At 35.7% G+C, this 23,513-nt stretch overlaps 1 protein-coding gene across 3 annotated transcripts in view; it reads left to right on the top strand.

Moving 5' to 3' along the window:
* FAM185A (family with sequence similarity 185 member A) overlaps window positions 1–23,513 on the top strand; it is a 56,601-nt gene that overhangs the window by 29,354 nt on the left and 3,734 nt on the right. Inside the window, exons 6-8 of one of the 3 annotated variants that reach the window (XM_055300805.1) lie at window positions 9,801–9,896; window positions 12,903–13,037; window positions 17,283–19,079. In XM_055300805.1, coding sequence (XP_055156780.1) covers window positions 9,801–9,896; window positions 12,903–13,037; window positions 17,283–17,407 — 356 coding nt within the window. In that variant the 3' untranslated portion in view covers window positions 17,408–19,079. Of the gene's footprint in view, window positions 1–9,800; window positions 9,897–12,902; window positions 13,038–17,282; window positions 19,080–23,513 lie in introns of those variants that run through there. The other 2 variants (XM_055300806.1, XM_055300807.1) reach the window with 2 other exon arrangements.

Here is a 23,513-nt window from a genome sequence, read left to right as displayed (position 1 = left end):
CCTCTGCCCTGCCTGTACATGCATGCTTGCTCACTTGCTCTCAAATGAATAAGAAAATCTTCTAGATTCTAGAAATAGTTAATGACCCTTTATATTTTCTTTAGCAAAATTTAAATCGAGTCCGTGGTTTTAGGTTGTTCTTAAAAATCCACAAATATGTGAAAGTAAATAAAGGTTGAATTCTTATTTGGTAAATGTGGTTGATAAATTTAGGATTTTAGGAAGAATCTTTTAAAATAAGATTTTGGAAGAATCTTTTAAAATAAGAGAAAATGTATACATTTGTTAAATTATATTTTGATCTGTTGTAGTGTGGAGAAGCATGAACTGTAGAAGTAGATTTGATTGTGAATTTTGGTCCTACCACCTATTTGCTGTGTGAGTTTGATCAAATTAATAAGTGTTTCTGAATTTGCATTTTTACACATAAAGTGGATATCACTTAATATAGCGCAACATTGTTAAGATATTAAATAGCATAGTACCTACTAATAGCCTACTGTTGACCAGAAGCCTTAACCAATAACACAAACTGTTAGTTAACACATATTTTGTATGCCATATGTATTATATACTATATTATTATAATAAGTAAGCAAGAGAAAAGAAATGTTAAGAAAATACATTTACAGTACTGTACTGTATATTTATCCAAAAAATTCACTTATGAATTTTTTCAAATTCATAAGTAAATTCAAATTTTTTCAAATTCCTAGCCGTTCAAACCTGTGTTCAAGGATCACCAATATAAGTTACAGCCCAACAAATGGTAGTTATTCAATAAACTATCCTCTTTCTTCTTGGAGTTTATTATCTATAATATAAAACTGTAAGCCACTATGTTTTAGCCCTAATTATGAAAGAAATGTTTATTTCATAAATTCCTTTCTTTCAGTATCTATATCAAGACTTTGGAAGAAAAATATAAATTATGTCTATATTTACTGCCTCAACATTGTGTTAATATTTGAAGACAATCATGTGTATGGCAGTAACTAGTCAACATCTATTTGTTGAGTGCCTGCTCAGTATCAGGAACTCTTTTAGGTACTAGGAAATATTATGGTCAACAAGACATAGTCTCCGTGCTCATGTTTGGCCTGAGTAGAAAGACAATAAGCATGTAAATAACCAAAGATAACTTCAGATTGTGCAATGAATAAATAAGAGGGTAATGGAATAGAGAATGAGGAAAGAAAGCTATTGCGTTTAGCAATCAGGAAGAGTCTGAAGAAGGGACATTTGAACTAAAGCCAGAATGGGAAAGAGGCTCATAAAATTCTGGATACAGAGCTCCCCAGATAGAGGAAAAGCTGGTGCAAGCCCTGAAAATGGAATGAACCTACCATTTTCAAGGTACAGAAGGAGATCTTGTGGAGAGTCATGGGAAATGAGGTAAGTGAGGGCTAAATCTAGATAGAGCCTTATAGACATTGTAAGTATACGGTCTTAATTCCAACTACAACAGGTGTTAGCAGGGGAGTAATATATAATTTATATTTTGAAAGAGCAACCAAGAGCTGTTGTTTTGTAATGTACCAGAGGGTATAGAAGTTGAAGCAGGCAACTAGAAAGCTTAATTTGTTTATCTATACTGTTGATGGATACCTGGGCTGTGTCTAGTTTTTGGCAATTGTAAAAAAGGTTGCTATGAACATTTTTAGACAAGTCATTTTATGGAGGGATATATATATGTGTACATATGTGTATATATATACACACACATTTTTATGTATGTATTTTTCTCCTCTTGGGTAAATACCTAGGAATAGAATTGCTGATTTGAGTATGCATAATAAACTACCAGATAAACTACTCCCAAGTTCCATTTCACACTTCCTCCTACAGTGTATGAGAAGTTGTTCTGCATCCTCACCAGTATTTTTATTGTCAGTCTTTTAATTTCACCCGTTCCAGTGTGTATACAGTGGTTTTCCTATATTAACTTACATTTCCCTGGTGACTAATGATATTTAGTACTTTCTCATGTACTTATTGGTTATTAGTATATTTTTTTTTTTCAGATTTTATTTATGTATTTGAGAGAAAGAGTGAGAGCATGAGCAGGGAGGGGCAGAGTGATAAACAGACTCCCAGATTCTGAGCAGGGAGCCAGACATGGGATTTGATCCTGGGACTCTGGGATCATGACTCCACTGAAGACAGACCCCTAACCAACCGAGCCACCAAGGCGCCTCTCTTTCTTTATGAAGTTTTGTGTTTTGTTTGTTTGTTTGTTTAAAGATTCTATTTATTTATTCATTAGAGATACAAAGAGAAAGGCAGAGACGTAGCAGAGGAAGAAGCAGAAACCCTTGCAAGGAGCCTGATGTGGGACTTGATCCTGGACCCCAGAATCATGCCCTGAGCTGAAAGATGCTCAAACACTGAGCCAACAAGGCGTCCCTCTTTTTAAATATTTTGTTCAGATATTTTGCCCATTTAATTTTCAACTGGATTATTTATCTTTTTATTATTGAATTGGAGGAGTTGTTCATATGTTCTGGGAACAACCCTCCGTCATATCGTTGTTTTTCCATATTTCCTCTCAGTCTGTGACTTGCCTATGCATTTTCTTAATGGTGTGTTTTGATGAGAAGATTTCCATTTTGATAAAGTCTAATTTACTGATTATTTTCATGGTTATTGTTTCCTGTGTCCTGAGAAATCTGTATCTGCTTTCAATCATAAAGCTGTTCTCTTATGTTTTTCTCTAGCAGCTTTAATAGTTTCTGCTTTTGCCTTCAGTCTATCTCTAATTTTTGTGTTGAGTATGCAATAAGAATCAAGATTTGTTTTTCCCATATGAATGTTTTAGTTATTATATCACCACTTGTTGAAAAATCTTTCATTCTCCAATGTATTACTTCATCATCTTTATCTAGAATCGTGACTGTATAGTTAATAGATACTTTATTATTATATTAATAATTTGTTTTATCTGGTTTTACATTTGGTGATATTTTCAAGAAATTTCTCTATTTTGTCAAATTGTCAAATTTGTTCACATATTTATGCAAAGTATTCCCTTATACTCCTTTTTATGTCTATAGGATCTGTAGTGATATTTCTTTCCTCTTCATCCCTGATATTGATAGTTATATTCTCTTTTTCTGGATTAGTTGAGACTTGACTTTATAATTTTGTTAATCTTTTCAAAGAACCAACTTTTCATGTTGTTAGTATCTCTATTGTTTGTTTTCTAATGTATTGATTGATTTCTGCTGTTTATTTTGTTCTTTCATTTACTTTGAGTTTCCTTGCTCCTCTTAGTCTAGCTTCTTCAGGTAAAACATTAGGTCATTGATTTCAGACTTTTTTTTTTAGACTTTCTTTTTTAATATTAGCATTTAAATTATAAGTATTAAAAAGCAATATATTCCTCACATTTTGAAATATTGCAATTTTTGTGATTCAATACTTCCATATATTACCCAGTGCTCATCACAAGTGCACTCTTTAATCCCCATTGCTTATTTCATCCATCCTCCCACCCACCTCCACTCTGGTAACCCATCAGTTTGTTCTCTATAATGAAGAGTCTGTTTCTTGGTGTGTCTCCTTTTTTTTTTCCTTTACATAGATCCATGTATGGATCCAGCATATTTCCATCCTTGTTGCAAATGGCAAGATTTCTTTTATTAGTTTTAGGTGTACAATATAGTGATTCAGTAATTCCATACATTACTAAGTACCCATCATGGCAAGTGTACTTTTAATCCCCTTCACCTATTTCATCCATTCCCCCACCTCCTCCCCTCTGGTAACCATCAGTTTGTTCTGTATAGTTAAGAGTCTCTTTTTACATTTGTCTCTTTTTGTCTTTGTTGATTTGTTTTGTTTCTTAAATTCCACATATGAGTGAAATCATATGGTATTTGTCTTTTTCTCACTGATTTTTTTTTACTAGCATAATACTCTCTAGCTCCAACCATATTATTGTAAATGGTAAGATTTCATTCTTTTTTCTGAGTAATATTCCATTGTATACCACATCTTTTTTATCCATTCATCTATCGATGGACATTTGGGTTGCTTCCATAATTCAGTTAGTGTAAATAATGCTGCACTAAACACAGGGGTGTTTTTATCCCTTAGAATTAGTGTTTTCATATTCCTTAGGTAAATACCTACAAGTGTGATTACTAGATCATATGGTAGCTCTTTTTAATTTTTAATTTTGCCTTCTTTTGAAGAATATTATCACTGGGTATATAATTCTGAGTTGACTGATTTTTTAAAGTATAAAAAATATAAACCAGGGTAAAAGATAAGTAACAAACTAGAAGGATACCTGATATATATCCATACAGACATATAATCATGGGGGGGTGGTGTATGACAAATGAGAATAAAAGGAACACTCAGTGACAACATGGGTGAACATGAACAAGCAGTTCACAGAGAAATAGTCAATATACATATATAATGTTCCATCTAAACCATAAATCAAAACCATCTAAACATAAGCAGCCATGACTTAAAATACTAATAAAATCAATTGGTGATAAAGTTACAGTGAAACATGGATTCCTATCAATTGTTAGTTCAGGTGTGAATTAATTAACCATTTTGTAGGTCAATTTGGAAATGTATATCAAAATTGGAAGTGTCTACATTTACTTTGCTCTAGCATTTCCTCTTTTTAGAACTTTATCCCAAGAGGATAATCTGGTGAGAATATAAAGATATATGCATTAGGATATTCATCTTTCTGTTTATAATAGAAAAATAGTGTACATTTTAAGTTGTTTCAGTAAGGGAATAATCAAATTTATTTGGTACATTTGTAAAACAAAATATTAGCCTTTAACAATATAATAACCTGACTATAGTTTATAATATAGACATATATTCCCGAAATATTTTTTAAGATTTTTATTTATTTATTTGAGAAAGAGCCTGAGCAGGGAGCCTGATGTGGGACTAGATCCCAGGACCCTGAGATCATGACTTGAGTGAAAGGCAGACATTTAACCAACTGAGACACCCAAGTGTCCTTGACATTTTTTTTTTAAGATTTTATTTATTTATTCATGAGAGACACAGAGAGAGACAGGCAGAGACAGGCAGAGGGAGAAGCAGGCTCCATGCAGAGAGCCCGATGTGGGACTCGATCCCAGGTCTCCAGGATCACGCCCTGGGCTGCAGGCAGCGCCAAACCGCTGTGCCACCAGGGCTGCCCTAACCTTTTATTAAATGAAAAAAACAACATAAGACGTGTACTATTATTTCATATGTATATATTTATAGTGAGTATTAAATCAGAAAAGGAAAGGAGGAGAAAGAAGAGAGCAGAGCAGAGCACAGCAAAAATTACCCAAAACTTGAATTCAAAGTTGTTTGGGTCCTGTTATAAATTTCTTCTTTTGAATATATCTGGACCTAAAAGTCACTGATTTGTGGAAATACATCCCATTTCTCCTAACATTTGGAACAGAAGATGTCATACAATTTCTCAAGAACCCACTTGTGCTCCTTTATAAGAAAACAAACATTGCTGATTTTTTGTTTAATAGGAACATACAGCTTAAGAGATTAAACCAAAATGTGATGACATAATCTAAGCAAGTCAGCAAAGTCCTAGGTATCTATTTGATAAAAATAGTGAGCAGTCAAGGTCAGTGAAAAGTTAGAACTGCCCTGAGACAACTTTTTTTCATTTCTAAGCAAGAATTTAATATCTATACTACTAAAACCTTAGGAAAAGAGCTGATTTCAGTAAATTGGTAAATCTCTTTGTCTTAAACAGAATTAAATTTTACTTTTGGGAGGGGGGGTGGGCAAGGGAGAGCTTATTTCCTCGAACCAAAATGTTTTGCTCTAGGAATCAGCAGACTCTGTAAAGGGCCAGATATTAAATAGTTTTGGCTCTGTCGCCACACAGTCTACCTGTACTATCTATGCAACTCTCTCATTGTAACACAAAGCAGTCATTGACAATGCACAAACAAATGGCTATGTCTTGTTCCAATAAAACTTCATTAATAAAAACAGGAGGGCTGTAGTTTGCCATCCCTGCTGTAGAGCCTAAAAACCTTGTTATGAGTCTGGTAAAATTTTGGATATGATGCCTTAATCCCAAAGGTGAAGTTTCTTGATTACTTTGCTTGTGTTTTTCATAAAAGGTTTGCTGGAGAGATTTGAAGGCAACTCTGAATCATGGTAACCTAATTAAAGTCTACTGAGTAACTTGGATTTTGAGGAATTGAAATTGCTAATAAGCAAATTAGTTACAAAGAAACAAAAAAGTGATTTGTAGGAACCTGAGAAGGAAGTTTATTAGAATAGCAGAGACTTCAAAATATTGGAATAGGTGGTGAGAAAAAGTTAGATATAATATTATCAAGTTAGAATATTAGGAGACTTGAGATGATTTAGGTATTATCCTATCTGATAAAGGAAAATAGACAAAGTATTCTTCCTATGATTCCTTTATTAAGAAGAATATAATTCAGGTAAAAGGAATTTAGATAATATAATTGATCAGTTTCTTAAGTATTATCTTATCAGTCATTTGGATTGTGTATATACATTATAATATGCCTCCCCAAACCCCATTCTTCCTAATTTCTCTCTCAGAAGCTAAGTGCTGTAAAAAAATTTTTGATTATATATGTCAAAACCATGATTTTCTTTGGACTCATATTTCTTAAAATAATGTCTTTTTTTTTCTGGAATACCAGATCATCCATTTAAAATGAGTCAACAGGAGCACCTGGGTGGTCAGTCAGTTGGGGATCTGACTCTTGGTTTCAGCTCAGGTTATAATCTCTGGGTCGTGGGCTAGAGGCCCCTGTTGGACTCTGCCTTAGTGTGGAGTCGGCTTGAAGATTCTCTCCCTTTGCCCCTCCTCTCACTAGTGAGTGCTCTCTTTCTCAAATAAACAAATCTTTAGAAATAAAATAGTCAACAGTAGAAAGCAAAGCTTGATAGTAGATGACAGTAGGATAGAAATGCTTAATAGAGTTGCTCACCTAGCCTTACTTTCACTGCCTTATGTTGCCTCTTTTGGAAGGCATTGCCAGAAGCCATGTACTGGTGATTTTATCTTTAAAAAAAGAATATATTTGGAGCAGGAGGTGGCATGGTTTGCCTTGTTTGTCATTTGTAACCCCAGTTTCCTAATGCTCCCTCCCTAATACAGGATACTGACTTTACTTGAAATAACCTTACAATTCTGGCTTTGTATATCCTTTGTGTCCTGTGTATGAAATTTGTTCCTTGTAATTAGTGTAGCTCTGGAAGTTGTAGGACTCGAGTTGCAGAAATGAAGAAATACCTTTTGTGTTACCATATCTTAGTATCTACATGTTGAAACTTGAAGTTAAATGAAAAATTGAGAACTTTCTGAACATGTTTGATTTTGAAAGAATTCTATCTTATCTGAGAGTTTGGAATTTTAGCCTTTCAAGTAGTTACTCTCTATTAGACAAATGTATATTACAAATATATGGGGTTTTTTGGTTGTGTGTTCTGATTAGCTAGTAGTCAACATCAGTTTTACCCTACTGTGTGTGTAATTTTCCAGGAAAACCCAGTGGTCTCTGTGAGACCAACAAGATCCTTGTCCAAAATTGTGAGGATATAAAACTCTCACAGAGAGCCTACTTATTCCAGACACTATCTAGACTAATAATTGCTGTTTACTTCTTAATCGCCCTCTAATGCATATTTCCCTTCAAGCTTCTTCTAAGAGCTATAGAATTTCTCCATTATGTGATTTCCAAAAAGTAAAATTTTATAGAGGAAGTCTTAATTTGACTCTTGGTAATTAATTTTTAGTTCCAGTCATTTGTATTACAGAAAACAAAAGAAGATTAGTGTTTGTTTTGCTACATAGCTTTTCAAATATCACTTTTGCTTTCTCTCTTGAAAACATATCTTGAGGGTTTTTTTGTTTTTGTTTTTGTTTTTTCAGTCTCCCAGGGATGGACCACTATCAAGAGCTCACGACTGATAACACGAGGATATAATTACTCAGTGGCTTAGAATAAAATTATTTAGCCTTTGTTTATTTCCCATTGGGTTGGAGGAGAAGTATTTATTAGCTTCACAAAAATCTTGTGTAGTTTTTCCCCTAGAGACAGCAAGAAATCAAACATGTTTCACATATTTTACTTTGTTCAACCTGGGATAATATACACATTGTGTAGTCCACATTTCTTTTTAATTGTAATATATATTTTACCTGGCTTCCTTTAGGATGCAATAAGAGATTATATAAAAGGAGTTTCTGTTGGTAACTGAGGAGAGAGATAAATCATCTTTGCCCAACTATTCTATGTCATTTTTTATCACTAATGGCTTAATTTCCCAGCATCAGGTTTACTTTTGAACTTAGAATTAAATAAATTGGGTCCAATAAAGGGCAGTTTTCAGTATACATTATAGATAAGTATTATGAATTATCTTAGGGTCAGATTTTAACCACTTTATTCCCAAGTTGCTTTGTTTAGGGTCATTTAAAAATTGAAAGAAAAATGTCTTGTATACAAATGTTTTTTCTTCACATTTTACTAAAAGTATAATTTTTGGCATTATTTTCACCACACTCCCTAATTTGTTTCCACTTTGAAGTAGTAAAGTTCCTCAGGGCATTCAGACAGAATATTAAAAGTTCAGTTGCCATGAGGAAGAAGCAGCTACTTAGTACTGACTCTCCAACATCATTCTCTTACTTCTTTATCTCTAACTTTGTTAGCTTTCCCTTGAAGTGTTGGCTTTTTGAAGACTGGGGTCAATGATGACAGATTTGAGTGTCAAACCAGAACCACTGTAATTATGATTTTCTTCTCCCAACTGAAAAATACCTGTTCAATTCCAGAACTTTGAAAAGAAATATTTAGATATAAACAAGCTTCACCCACTCTTTAAGTGACTCCCTTTATCTCCATTTCTGTCTAAGAAATGCAACAAAATCTTATCTAGAGTAAGTGTTCACTATTAGCAGTACCTTTTTAGCACCAACAAATTTGCTAAAAGGAGAAAATATAGGATAGTTTTGATTTGGGGGCACCTGGTTGGCTCAGTTGGTTAGTGTCTGCCTTCAGCTCAGGTCATGTTCCCAGATGCTGGGATAGAGCCCCACATTAGCCTCCCTGTTCAGTAGGAAGTCTGATTCTCCCTCTGCCACTCTCCTGCTCATGCTCTCCCTCTCTCTCTCTCTGAAATAAATAAATCTTTAAAAAAAAAAGTTTGGGGATCCCTGGGTGGCGCAGCGGTTTGGCGCCTGCCTTTGGCCCGGGGCGTGATCCTGGAGACCTGGGATCGAGTCCCACGTCGGGCTCCCGGTGCATGGAGCCTGCTTCTCCCTCTGCCTCTCTGTCTCTCTCTGTGTGACTATCATGAATAAATAAATAAAATCTTTAAAAAAAAAAAAAAAAGTTTGATTTTTGTTAACTTTGCTATTCTCTGTATCTTCATGAGATAAAACTCTTTAAATATTGAAGGTTGATAATCTAAATGTATCAATGGTGCTTAATAATCTTGGCTGTCAAGGATCCCCTGCTTATGTACTCTCCTTTCTATATATTAGGTTGCAGAGTAAGGATTTTTATCAATAAGTTATGCAAGTTACTATGGACATAGGGATTTTTTTGTTATCTAGGTGTAGATTTGTAGATTTCAAATTCTGCTTTCATTTTAAAGTGAAAGATGGCATAACTATGGGGAAAATAAAAACTTTGCAAGACTCTTAGTGCCTTATCCTACTGCTGAAGTGGAGTCTTTTATTTCAAGTTATCATTTCAATTACTACAATAAGAATGATTATACTTACAGTTTTTCTTTTTTCCTAGACTCATCCTCTGGATGTCTAAAGGCCACAACTCATCAGGGTGCAATAGATGTGTATGTCAGCCATCTAGGGCAAGTGGAGTTGAAATCCCATAAAGGTTAGCCAAGTGGAATGTTTTATTTTGATATATGGTGTACAGAAGGTTTTATGTAACATCCAGGAAACAGATGGTCAGATTATTTTCTCTCTACTGACATCATGAGCTCAAGAAAATTTCTCATGATAGAACTTGATTTAAAGACTGGGGGGCACTTGGGTGGCTCAATTGGTTAAGCATCTGCCTTTAGCTCAGGTCATGATCTTGGGGATCAAGCCCCGCATTGGGTTCCCTGCTCAGTGGAGAATTTGTTTCTCCTCCCTCTGCCCCTTCCCCCCACTTCCCACTCTTCTCTCTCTCTCTCTCTCTCTCTCTCTCTCTCTCTCTCTCTCAAATGAATAAATAAAATCTTTAAAAAATAAAAGACTCACCAGAGGGGCACCTGACTGTCTCAGTTGGAGGAACATGCAACTCTTGATCTTGAAATTGTAAGTTTGAGCTCCACATTGGGTGTAAAATTTCTTGAAAATAAAATCTTTTTTTAAAAAAGAATAATAAAGACTGACTGGGATACTAATAACTCTCTGGATCAATGATTTTTGAAACTTTTGGAACAGGTGGCTATAAAGACTGTTGTTACCTTTATAGTACAAACAAAAGTGTTACAATATATTGTCTGTTGTGGAATTATTTAGTGTTAGTGTTTGGATTTCTCAGTTTGGTTTTATGTCTGAAATAGAATATTATTTGGAGGGAAAATGCTCCCATACATTTCTTTTGGCAGCTTTTCTACCAACTTGTTATAGGACCTTCTTGAGCCATCACTCTAGAATAATTCTTTGCAGTGTGTGGTCCTGAAATAAAGATATCACCAGGAAAGCCCTCTAAAGTAATTGTTGAAGTATTAAGTCTTATTATGACATATCTCTTTATATAATCTTATTTCTGTTACAAATAACTTATTCTAAGAATCCAAGTATTTCATTAAAAATAATACACTTTTTAGTCATATGAAGATTGAATATAAGTCTGTGTACATGGTGGCAAGTGGCTTGTATACTTGGAGTAGCTTGGCCATAGGAGCTGAAGTGACCTGGGTGCAGAAAGTTAAGAAATGTAGCTCTAAAAAATTTTTTTAAATAAAACTTAGACCTTGCATATTGCTCAGAACAGAGCTATATGTGTATAACAAGGAAAATACTTCCTTACAGAAAGTTGTTCCTGTTGTTAGTTTCTTGGGCATATTTTCTTGGGCAATACATTCTGTCCAACAAGGCTCTCTCATCAGAGTATCAAAATAAAACTACAAACAGAGGCTTAAATCAGAAGGGTTTTTTTGCTGACACACAGGCGATTTGATTTCTCAAGATTACATTTTTTCCTTTAAAATTGGATAATATTGCGTTATCACTGAATTCCTGAGAGCTTCAGTAATGCCATTCAAGATATTTTGTAAGTTCTATTTAAGTCATATAATGCATTGTCTTATTACGAAGACCCTAAGAAAAAATGTAAATCATTACTAATTTACCATAACTAGTAAGAGTACAAAGTTTTCAATAAGTAGCTTTTATATGAAAGCTATTTCTATTTTGTATGGGTGGACAAAAAAGTAAAATAAACAAGAAACATTGTTAATCTTTATCTACTTAAAATATCTTTGAGCATTATTTGGGATCTGATCCAGTAACCTATTGAAATAGCATATGATGTTGCAAAATTTGATTAAGTTTATAATTTTGTGTTTTTCCTATTGGACTGGCATGAGGCTTAAGGACAACTGGAAACAAAAAAAATGTCTTACTTCAGGTATCTTAATTCTAACTATACTTGGGAACAGTAACTTTTTAAAAGAGTAATGGAAAATTATTCAGGGTTCTGTTGCTTAATGCTTAGTGAAGAGATCTAGAATCCTTTCCAACTCTGCCTGTGTCTTGCGGTAACAGGGTTTGGAAACAAACCACTTGAGTGTCCTAGATGTTCTCCATTTCCCCATGTGAAAAAGAATGTCGTGTGCTTGTTTTTCTCTTCCTATGAGTTAATCTTATTAATTCTTTCAAAAAGGCTGTGTTTAGGCTTAAGAGTCAGACCTGCATCTGAGTACTGACTCTTCCATTGAAAATTTGTCCTTGATGAAACCACTGATCCTTATATAGTGTGCCTTCACTATGTGGTATAGTTAGTATTAGTTCACTTTTTAATTTAAAATATGGTATTGATCTCAGTAACTATGAAGATGGTTTATGAAATGAAAGAGTTTGAAGATGTAGCAAGAGCCCTCCTTTCTAAAAAAGGTAGTTAAAGATAGGACATTTGAGAAAGTTTTCAAGTCATGAGAATTCTTTCATAAACAGTAATGGAGTTCTGATGGTGACGGCTTTTGTTTTTTAAGGATGTGGAGAGAGAGGAGGATAGAGCAAGTTGCATTGCTTAACATTTTTAAAGCTCTCACAGAGTTAACACCCCTTTTCATTTAAGAACAGAAAAAAGCATTCATAAAATTACATTTAATATATTTAGAAATAAAAAGTCCTACAAAAAATTTTTTTTAATCTATTATTTTTTACTTTTAAAGTATGGTTGGTAGAAAAGCATGCATCTTCTATTCATTCTGAAATTTCCCAGGTTTTTTTTCCCCCTGAATCCCTCATATCTGTTGTTATAGGGAATCTCCTGTCAGTAGTTTATATTTAAAAACTGAAAAGTAGTTTGTTTTTTAAATAAAATAACCTAGTTGTAGTGATATGCTTTGTCGTGTACTCCCACCCCACACATTTTGAGCAGTAATTATGAGAGTTTATCAGTTTTACTCCAGACTTTCCAGCTCCAGTTAGGAAGGCTGAGAAGATACGAAGTTAGACCCTGACATCATGACCCGAGCTAAAGGTAAAGGTCATGATCTTAACCAACTGAGGTACCCAGGCATCCTGCACCGCTGTTTAAATAAAATGTGCTAAGGAGTAAAGATGGTGTCCCAAGAGCATGCTACCCTTTCAGTCATTTTTCAAATAACCCCTGGTACTTTTGATTTCTTTGCATTAATAAACTTTTTAAAATTTATTACAGGCTCTATTCTTGTCAAGGTCGCACCTTCCATTCAAGCTTATTTACAGTTATCAGGGAAAGAGGTTAATGTAAACTCAGAAGTCCATGTTCAAGAAATGACTGAAGTTCACAAAGAGGATGGCGTAATTATTACTGGTAAGGGTGCTGCATTTTGCTTTGTAAGATGAATAGTCATTGTTCATACATAAGTAGAAATATAGTACACTTAACTGCAGCTTTAGTCTTTTATTCCTTTCCATCATCACATTTTGATGTTTGACACTTTTCTTCCAACTGCTTATCAGTAAGTAGCACAGTACAGACATTTAGTTTGAGATACTCACTAACCTGTTATTGGATTAAATCAATTTAAATAATTTTTCTATCTCCAAAGCATAGTTGTACACCCATGTTCATAGCAGCATTATTCACAGTAGCAAAAAGGTGTAAAAGCAACCCAAATGTCTATTGATAGATGAATGGATATGTGAAGTATGGAAAATACATACAATGGGATATTATTTCACCTTAAAAGGGAAGAAAATCTTGTCATATGATACACATGGATGAACCTTAAGAACATCATGCTAAATAAAATAAGTGTCACAAAAAGACTGTGTGATTCCTCTTGTATGTGATATCTGAAGTAGTCAGATTCATAGAAACAAAGTAGGGGAAGGGGAAAATGAGTTGTTCAATGAGTATAGTTTTGCAAAATGAAAAAGTTCTGGAGATCTGCACAAGAATGTGAATATACTTAACATTACTGAACTGTAAGATTTATGTTATGCATTTTTTACTGCAATCTAAAATTTTTTGAAACCATGAATTTTTTTTTCTGGTATAGCTGCTTTCTAACTCTTGGCCTTAAAAATCATCTAAATATATATAGTGCAATATTTAAAGTTAACTTTACATGATTGGAATAAACACAAATTTGGATTTGTATTATGCACATTGTAAACTTGCTCTTTTAATACAACAAATTCTCAGTCCCAGAAATGTGAATGGCTTTTGCACATTTTTTCTGACTACTTCTGGCTGCATTGATGACTGATACTATTTTTTTAAATATTTATTATATACAGATACATAGTAAATACATGTACACAGTACCAAAAAAAAAAAGGAATTAATGCTGGTCAAGTTTTCCTTTAAATGTTACAAGAATGGCATTGAGGAGACTGAAAAAGGGCATGTGGCAGTGTCTTCACGAGATCAGATTTCAGTTCTGTTTATTATTTAAAGATTTATTTATTTATTTATTTATTTATTTATTTATTTATTTATTTATTTATTTATTTATGATAGACATAGAGAGAGAGAGAGGCAGAGACACAGGAGGAGGGAGAAGCAAGCTCCATGTCGGGAGCCCAATGTGGGACTCGATCCCGGGACTCCAGGATCGTGCCCTGGGCCAAAGGCAGGTGCCAAACCGCTAAGCCACCCAGGGATCCCAGATTTCAGTTTTAAATACAGGCATACCTCAGAGATACTGTGCGTTCACTTCCATACCATTGCAATAAAGCAATTCAAAAGAATATTTTCAGTTTCCCAGTGCATATAAAAGCTATGTCTACACTATAGTGCAGTTGTTAAAGTATACAGTAGCACTGCATTTAAAAAAAAAATGCAGGGATCCCTGGGTTTGGCGCCTGCCTTTGGCCCAGGGCGCGATCCTGGAGACCCCAGATCGAGTCCCATATCGGGCTCCCGGTGCATGGAGCCTGCTTCTCCCTCTGCCTGTGTCTCTGCCTCTCAATCTCTCTCTCTCTCTCTCTGTGACTATCATAAATAAATAAAATAAAAAAAAAAAAGCTGGCATTTAAAAAAAATAAATAAAATAAAAAAAATTAAAAAAAATGCAGCTACCTTAATTTAAAATGCTTTATTGCTAAAAACAAAACAAAACAAAACATGCCAAGCATCATCTGAGCTATCCATAAGTGATCATCTTTTTGCTTTGATGTTGATGGCTGGTGATTGATAAGAGTAGTATTTGCTGAAGGTTGAAGGTTGAGATGTCCATGACAATTTCTTAAATTAAAACAACAGTGAAGTTTGCAGCATTAATTCCTCCTTTCACAAATCATTTCTCTGTAGCACATGATGCTGTTTGATAGCATTTTATGCACAGTAGAATTTCCAAATTAGAATCAATCCTCTCAAATTCTGCCGCTGCTTTATCAAGTAAGTTTATGTAATAGTCTAAATTCTTTGTTGTCATTCCAACAATCTTCACAGCATCTTCACCAGGAATAGATTACTTCTCAAGAAACTACTTTGTTTATCCATAAAAAGCAACTCTTCATGCATTAAAATTTTATCTTGAGATTGCAGCAATTCAGTCACAGCTTCAGACTAGTTCTCCTTCTAGTTCTTTTCCTCTTCCTACCATGTTGCATTTACTTCTTCCACTGAAGTCTTGAACCCCTCAAAGTAATCCATGAATCAGCTTCTTCCAAATTCCTGCTAATGTCAATATTTTTTTTAATTTTTTATTTATTTATGATAATCACACAGAGAGAGAGAGAGAGAGAGGCAGAGACACAGGCAGAGGGAGGAGCAGGCTCCATGCAGGGAGCCCAACGTGGGAGTCGTTCTGGGGTCTCCAGGATCATACCCTGGGCTGAACGCGGTGCTAAACCTCTGAGCCACCCAGGCTACCCTGAATTTACTTCTTGATCCATATGCTACAGAATGGATATCGTGTTAGCAGGCATGAGGACATTAATCTCATTGTACATCTCCATCAGAGCTCTTGGGTGACCACTGCATTGTCAGTGAGCAGTCATATTTGAAAGGAATCTTTTTCTGAACAATAGGTATCAACAATGGACTTAAGGTATTTAGTAACCTATGTTATAAACAAGTGAGCTGTCATCCAGGCTTTGTTGTTCCATTGATTGAACACAGAGTAGATTTAGCATAATTTCAAAGAGCCCTAGGATTTTCAGAATGGTTAATAAACATTGGCTTCAACTTCAAGATAGCAGCTGCATTAGTCTCTACCTGGAGAGTCAGCCTGTCCTTTGAAGTTTTGAAGCCAGGAATTGACTTTTCCTTTCTAGCTATGAAAGTCCTAGGTGGCATATTCCTCCAACATAAGGCTGTGTGTATACATTGAAAATCCTGTTGTTTAGTATAGCTACCTTCATTAAAGATCTTAGCTAAATCTTCTGGAACTTGCTGCAGCTTCTACTTTAGCCCTTGTGCTTCACCTTGCATTTTTATGTTATGGAGACAGCTTCTTTTCTTAAACATCATGAACCAGCCTTGGCTAGCTTCAAACCTTTTTCGTGTAGCTTTTTCACCTCAGCCGTCATAGAATTGGAGAATGTTAGGGCTTTACTCTAGATTAGGCTTAGCTTAAGGAAATGTTGTGGCTGGTTTGATCTTCTATCCAGACCACTAAAACTTTCTGCATGTCAGCAATATGACTGTTTTGCTTTCTTATCATTTGTGTGTTCACTGGAATCATACTCTCAGTTTTCCTTCAGGAACTTTTTTTTTTTGCATTCACAGCATGACTAACCATTTGGCACAAAACGCCTAGCTTTAGGCCTGCCTAGGCTTTGGACAAGGCTTCCTCAGTAAGCTTAATCATTTTTAGCTTTTGCTTTAAAAGTGAGAGATGTGTGACTCTACCTTTCACTTGAACACTTAAAGACTATTTTAAGGTTATTAACTGGCCTAATGTTGTTGGCAAAATATTGTCCTGTCTCAGGAACTAGGGAAGCCTGAGGAGAGAGAGACTGGGGACTGGCCAGTCCATGGAGTAGTCAGGACACATACTTACCAGTTAAGTTTGCGGTATTGTATGGGTGCATTTCTGTGCTTCAAAAGTCACATTAGTAACATCAAAAGTCACTGATCACAGATCACCATAACAAGTATAATAATAATAATAATGAAAGAGTTTAAAATATTGTGAGAATTACCCAAATGTAATACATAGATACTAAGTGAGCAAATGCTGTTGGAAAGAAGGTGCCAATAGACCTATAGACCTTCTTAGTGCAGGGTTGCCACAGACCTTCAATTTGTGAAAAATGCAAAGTCTACAAAGCACAATAAAGCAAGGTATGCCTTTGTTCATTTTATATGTCATAAAAGTTAATTTGTTAAAAATCATAGAATCTTAACAAAAAGCATGACAAGTAATAAAAATAAGTCCTGTACACCCACCCTCAGGTCTAACCCAAAGCCTAATAAGCAGACTCATAGTGACATGGTGAAAATTTGATGAAAATTTAACCATATTAAAAGGAGTAAGAATCAATTTCTTGTGATCTAATCTCTGAAGTTTAATAAGGAGACAATAAAAAAAAATGAGACAACAGAGTTGCCTTTTTTGGCTCTAGTAATCCTTTTTTTTTTTTTTTTTTTTTTTTATGATAGTCACAGAGAGAGAGGCAGAGACACAGGCAGAAGGAGAAGCAGGCTCCTCGCAGGGAACCGAATACGGGACTCCATCCCCGGACAAAGATCATGCCCTGAGCCAAAGGCAGAGGCTCAACCACTGAGCCACCCAGGCGTCCCTTGACCCTAGTAATATAAAGCAATAATATAAATCTGTTTAATAATGTTCTGAATTATAGCATAATTAAATTATTTTACATATGTTAAGAATGTTTGAATTAGAAATTATTTTGTCATTTTTTGTTCTGTTACTCATAGCATCTTGTGTCTTTCTGAAATTTACTTTTAGCTTTAATTTAGTTTTAAAACCCTATTTTCAACGCTTTAGCCATTAAAAAAAATAATAAACCTCATTAAATGATTTAAGAACACTTACTAGTCCTGTCACTGGATGAAATCAGTATTTCCAGACCTGAGCTCTCTTTTTTCTGGCCCATCCTTATTCTGTTAAACTAGTACTACCTCAAGCATAATATATTTGAAAACAAACATCATCTTTCCTTTGCCTAGCTCCTGTCTTCTGTATTTTCCTTTATTTGGTCAGTCACTCAACAAACTTTTATTGATTATTGAATCAAGCACTGCTAGAAATTGTGAATAAAAGATCTCTCTGTCATCTGGGAAGTTCATATCCTAGTAAGACAAATCAATGAACACAATGAAGTGGAATAAATGTATTAATTTTATGTATATGATATAGTGGAAGGGTTTATATGACACATCTAAATTAGACTAGCATTATGAGTTTGAAGAAGTGAGAGAAGTCCAGCATACCTGGAGTATAGCGAGTAGGGGAAAATGGTATAAAGGAAGGCTGGAGGGCAGCCCAGGTGGCTCAGCAGGTTAGCGCCGCATTCGGCCCAGGTCGTGGTCCTGGAGTACCGGGATCGAGTCCCATGTCGGGCACCTGACATGGAGCCTCTTCTCCCTCTGCCTGTGTCTCTACCTCTCTCGCTCTCTCTGTGTCTCTCATGAATAAATAAATGAAATTAAAAAAAAAAAAAAGGCTGGAGACTTTGGGAGGTGTCAGATCATATAAGGCTGATTTGGATTTTATACTAAGTGCATTGCAAAGGCACCAGAAGGTTTTCATCTGGGTTTACACAACCAAATAAATCTATGCATTACAAAGATCATTGAATGTTGAGTGGAGAAAGATTGGAAAGAGCAATGGTGAGTGAAGGAAAAGCTAATTAGCATGGTACTGTAGTAAATCAGGAGACCAAGGTCAGTGGCCTGGACTCCACAGTAATCTATCTTAAACTCCACAAACAAATACATAAACCTTCAAAAATTTTGGTTGAAGAAATAGATGAATGCTATGAGGAAGATAACACGCTTACTTCATGAGCTATTATGAGGCTCCTCAGAGTATTTAATTCTTTTTGTGTTATATGTTATTATGTCTTATACTCCAGCCCTCCTTCCTAAACCAGGAAGGCCCAAGTTGCAGAATGAAGTTTATTTCCCGCCCACAGCGTAAGAATCTAGGTACTTAAAAAAAAAAAAATCTAGATACTGATCAACAGAATTTTTTTCTTTTTTTTAACTTATTTTTAATGACTTTATTGAGATTTTCTTTTTAAGATTTTATTTATTTATTCATGAGAGGCACAGAGAGAGAGAGAGGCAGAGAAAGCAGGCAGAGGGAAAGCAGGCTCCATGCAGGAAGCCCAATGTGGGACTCGATTCCTGTACTCCGGGATCACGCCCCGAGCTGAAGGCAAACTCTAAACTGCTGAGCCACCCAGGCGTCCCCAGAATTTTTTCATAGAGTACCACATGACATACCATGAGCCCCAGATGTATCTAAAGATTGTCTCTTGGGATCCCTGGGTGGCGCAGCGGTTTAGCGCCTGCCTTTGGCCCAGGGCGCAATCCTGGAGACCTGGGATCGAATCCCACATCGGGCTCCCGGTGCATGGAGCCTGCTTCTCCCTCTGCCTGTGTCTCTGCCTCTCTCTCTCTCTCTCTCTCTCTCTCTCTCTCTGTGTGTGTGTGTGACTATCATAAATAAATAAAAATTAAAAAAATAAAGATTGTCTCATATTAGGTTAAATCCATTAGAGTAATTATGCAGAGGGACCTCAGATAAAAACAGAACAGTCCCTTTGGAGAGCTGTATGAACAAGTGACTGAGTTTATAGAAACTTTCATAATTCATTTTAATTCTAAAACTGGTGCCCAGAAGGCCACAGACCTTTTTATCAAATGGATGGAATAATTTAAGAGGCCTAGAAAATCAGAGCAGATTGCTTTTTCTGTGGAGATTTCCAACATAAAACCCAGTTTTGGAAATAATGAGCAGCTTTATATGTGAGTTGTTATTATAGGCAGCTGAGCTCAGCTCATCTGGGCTTTCCTTACAGAGCCTATGAGGCATAGCAACAGAAATACCCTCACTGCTAAGAAGTCTGGATTATATCTGTAGCATGACTTCTGCATGATTTCTGCAAAAAACCCTGCCAGTAAAAATTAGTCCCTAGGGCTCAGGCTTCCCACAGGGTTTGCTGTGTCAGCTTTGTAATTTTGTTTGATTTCCTGTTTCATGGCTTCCCTCACTGTTGCTGTCACTAATAACTGTACATTGTACCATTCTTAAAGTAATTTATAAGTATTATATCCTATTCTGGGGTCAAAGGAAGCCTAGGACTCTCAGGCTGAAACGTTTATGTACTTTAAAAGCTGTACACAATGTGTATTCTTTGGAGTGCATTTTTTAATCCTTAGAAGATCCTTGATTCCAAGTTTTGTGCTCTACCCATATATGGCAAATTCAATGAGTGGTGAATGGTTTAGGTAAGATATTTCTTGGAAGAAATTGATTTCTCAGGACGCCTAGGTGGCTCAGCGGCTGGGCACCTGCCCTCAGCTCAGGGTGTGAGCCTGAGTGAGATATGAAACCTCACTGTGGTGTATCAAGACATTCTGGGAACCCAAAACTGCAGCAGCACAAAATCCTTTTGTCTTAAAGGCCCCAGGTTAGATGCTTAGAAAGTATTGCAGATAAAGCATGTTGCCAGCCAGTGATGTTTACTCTTGTCTGCTTAGTAGAGAGGGTAATACTACTGAGTTCTCTTATTTTAATCAAACTAGAAATGTAAATTAGAATATAAAAAATGAATTCATTTTGGAACAGACCACCAAGTCAAAAGAGAGTTCTCAGCTTGTTTTTAGGCCAGAGTTAGATGTTTAGTGGTATTGTGATTTATAATGGAAAACTGGTTCATAGATTAGAAAAGATGCTGAAATGGGACTAAGCCCACAGAAAGCTACTTTTAAGATCTAGTGACAGTGTTTTCCCTACAAGTGGGAAAAAAACTAGTTTTTGATATGACTCATAGAAATAATTCTTTTTTTAGAGCACATTGAAGTTTGAGTTTTCTCCAACCTTATAACACATGGATTTGTCAGTCATGTAAATGTGCCTTAGGATGACATGGAAGAAATTCCATAAGAGAACAAAAAATGCTACAGGTTTATGTCTGTCTGCTTAAAAATACTTTGACAGGAAGCTAATGTAGAAAAATTGCCTTTAGATTGTTTGTAGGTTTGTTTTTTTTTTTTTTTTTTTTTTTAATGATAGTCACACACAGAGAGAGAGAGAGGCAGAGACACAGGCAGAGGGAGAAGCAGGCTCCATACACTGGGAGCCCGACGTGGGATTCGATCTGGGATCCCCAGGATCGCGCCCTGGGCCAAAGGCAGGCGCTAAACCGCTGCGACACCCAGGAATCCCTAGATTGTTTGTAGTTTTAAAGTGTTTTTGTTTCCCCATCATTTTGTTAAAGTGTAAGATAACTGGGAATGTCATAGATAATTACACATCAACTTTGTTCATTAATGTTTACCAAAGGTTTTGTTTATTTTCATCTGCAAACTACCTGTAAGGCTAGATAGTAAATATGTTAGACTTTACATATTCTTTTTGTTTTTTTTTTGTTTTTTTTTTTTTTTTTTTGTAACCCTTTAAAAATGTAAAGCTCATTCTTAGCTCTTAGGCCATAAAAGCGGGCCTCAGGCCAGATTTGGCCTGTGGGCTGTAATTTGTTGACCTCTAGACTAGAGATCAAAGTGAAATCCCTAATCTTAGAGCATATGAATTATGCTTGTAATGCCTGGGGATTTTTGTTTGTTTTTATTTTTGTATTTATTTTGTTCACTTAAGAAATATTGAACCACAGCCAAATCTTACCCTGAATGACCTCTTCCCAGTAGTAAGGAAAAAATGATTTGAGGAAAAAGTGTAATTATGTAAGATTTTAGAAACAATGCAACCATAGAAGATACAATGGAAAATAAAAACACAGAAAAATGTTCGGCATCACTAGCCATCAGTGAAATACACATTAAACCCAAATGAGATACTACCTATTCGAATGGGTAAAATAAACATTAAAATATTTGGTTATAGAATTGTGTGTGGTTAGAGGTTTTATTTGTAAAACATATGCATTAAAAATAATAAAATTTCAGAATCATTATTTTCATATTACACAAGTGTATGATTTATTGTCCCAGCCAGTTGGTAAACTTCTTGAGGATATTCACATATCTTTGTACATCTTTTGAATGTGAAGGTATAAACTACTTTAGCCTGGTGCTTCCCCTAGTGGGTGGCCAGTAGTGTTTATAATGTAAAATGGGGGTCCTCCAGCTATGAATCATTGAAGTTAAATCTGCTGCTAATAAGGCAGCATCAGACTTATCCTTCTGAACCAAATGTTAATAAACTCTGTTATAAGGGTCAGGAAAGGGAAGGTGGAGGCTGGGAACAGGGAGGGGAAGGGGCAAGCTCACCTTAGCCAAGAAGCTTTTTAAGCCTATTTTGAAACCAGAGAATTAAAGTCTGCAAATTACTACTTAAAGCCCTATCTTTGTTCACACCTAGTGTGATTAGGTCAGGTATATTTGAGGTTAAATAATGATTAATGCTTCTCAACTAGGTATTTGGGGGTTAATAAAATAACGTGGAGTTTTTTTTTTTTTTTAACGTGGAGATTTGTATATTTGGGTAGATTTGGACAGAGCAGATTTAGAGAGCAAACACTGGAGTTTAAAAACATGTTCTGAGGGGCACCTGAGTGGCGGCACAGTTGGTTAAGTGTCCAACTCTTGGTTTCAGCTCAGGTCATGATCTCGGGGTTGTGAAATCCAGCCCTGCATCAGACTGTGTACTCAGCACAGAGTGAGCTTCAGAATCTCTTTCTCCCTCTGCCTGTCTTGCTCGTACTCGTTCTCTCTCTCAAATAAGCAAATATTTTTTAAATGTCCTGAGAAACAGCTTTTTCTCCCACTTAATGGAAGCCAAACTACATAAGGATAGGGTTGTCATTTCCCATTTTTTTGGCCAATAAAACATTGATTATCATTGGCTAAGGGTTAAATAAGGAACAAGTTTCCTGCAACTGCAAGTTCCAAAATGTTTTGCAAGATTTTTGTAGGAAGGAATTTATGAACTTTACAAATTAGAATCGTCCCCACAGATTCAGACCAAAGAGTGAAGAGCTTTCAATAAATTACTTATGGGCAAGATAGGGAAAGCTTTTTTCAAGCAACCTAAATGGAATTGTATAAACCATCTTGCTTTTTGAGTATTATCTCTAGACTAAAATTGCTGTGTGTTCATTTTGTTAGTAGCAGTAGCATTGTGTGTAGTGTGAGGGCCAAGGGTGGGCTGCCCCAAGATGGATCACTTTGGCATAAAGATTATTTCAATTTAAAAGTAATCAAAACCCAGCAGGTGCTGGAAAAGCTGTCTGCCGCCCCCTCAATTGCCTAAATTTACAATGGAAAGGAGAGCCTGGGCCAGCATGAGAGCTATTAACAGAGGCTCCCCTTTACCTAAGAAACTCACCTGCATAAAAGGGCAACTGTTGTTTTTCAAAACATCTTTCATATTCCTGCTTATGGCCTTCTCCCCTTTGTATCTTCAGGGCCTATCCCTCTCCTTAGTTCAAATAAGTTTTGTGTTGCCTCATTGTCTTTAGGATTTCATCCCTGTGTGTGTTCCCTATATGTACACCTATTAAATTTGATTTTCTTCTGTAAATCTGTCTCATGTCAATTTAAGTCCAGCTAGAAGAACCCGAGGGGCAGAGGAAGGTCTTCCTCACCAACAGTAGCCTCTACTGCTGCAAAAGGAAATGAGTAGATTGGCTTCTCTTTCCATAAGCAAGAAAAGCATGATTGGGGAGGTGATAAATAAAT

Source organism: Nyctereutes procyonoides, unplaced genomic scaffold, assembly GCF_905146905.1.
Source record: "Nyctereutes procyonoides isolate TBG_1078 unplaced genomic scaffold, NYPRO_anot_genome, whole genome shotgun sequence".
Lineage (NCBI taxonomy): Eukaryota > Metazoa > Chordata > Mammalia > Carnivora > Canidae > Nyctereutes > Nyctereutes procyonoides.
Note: the sequence above shows the minus strand (reverse complement) of the source record. Positions and strands in the feature narration are given on the sequence as shown.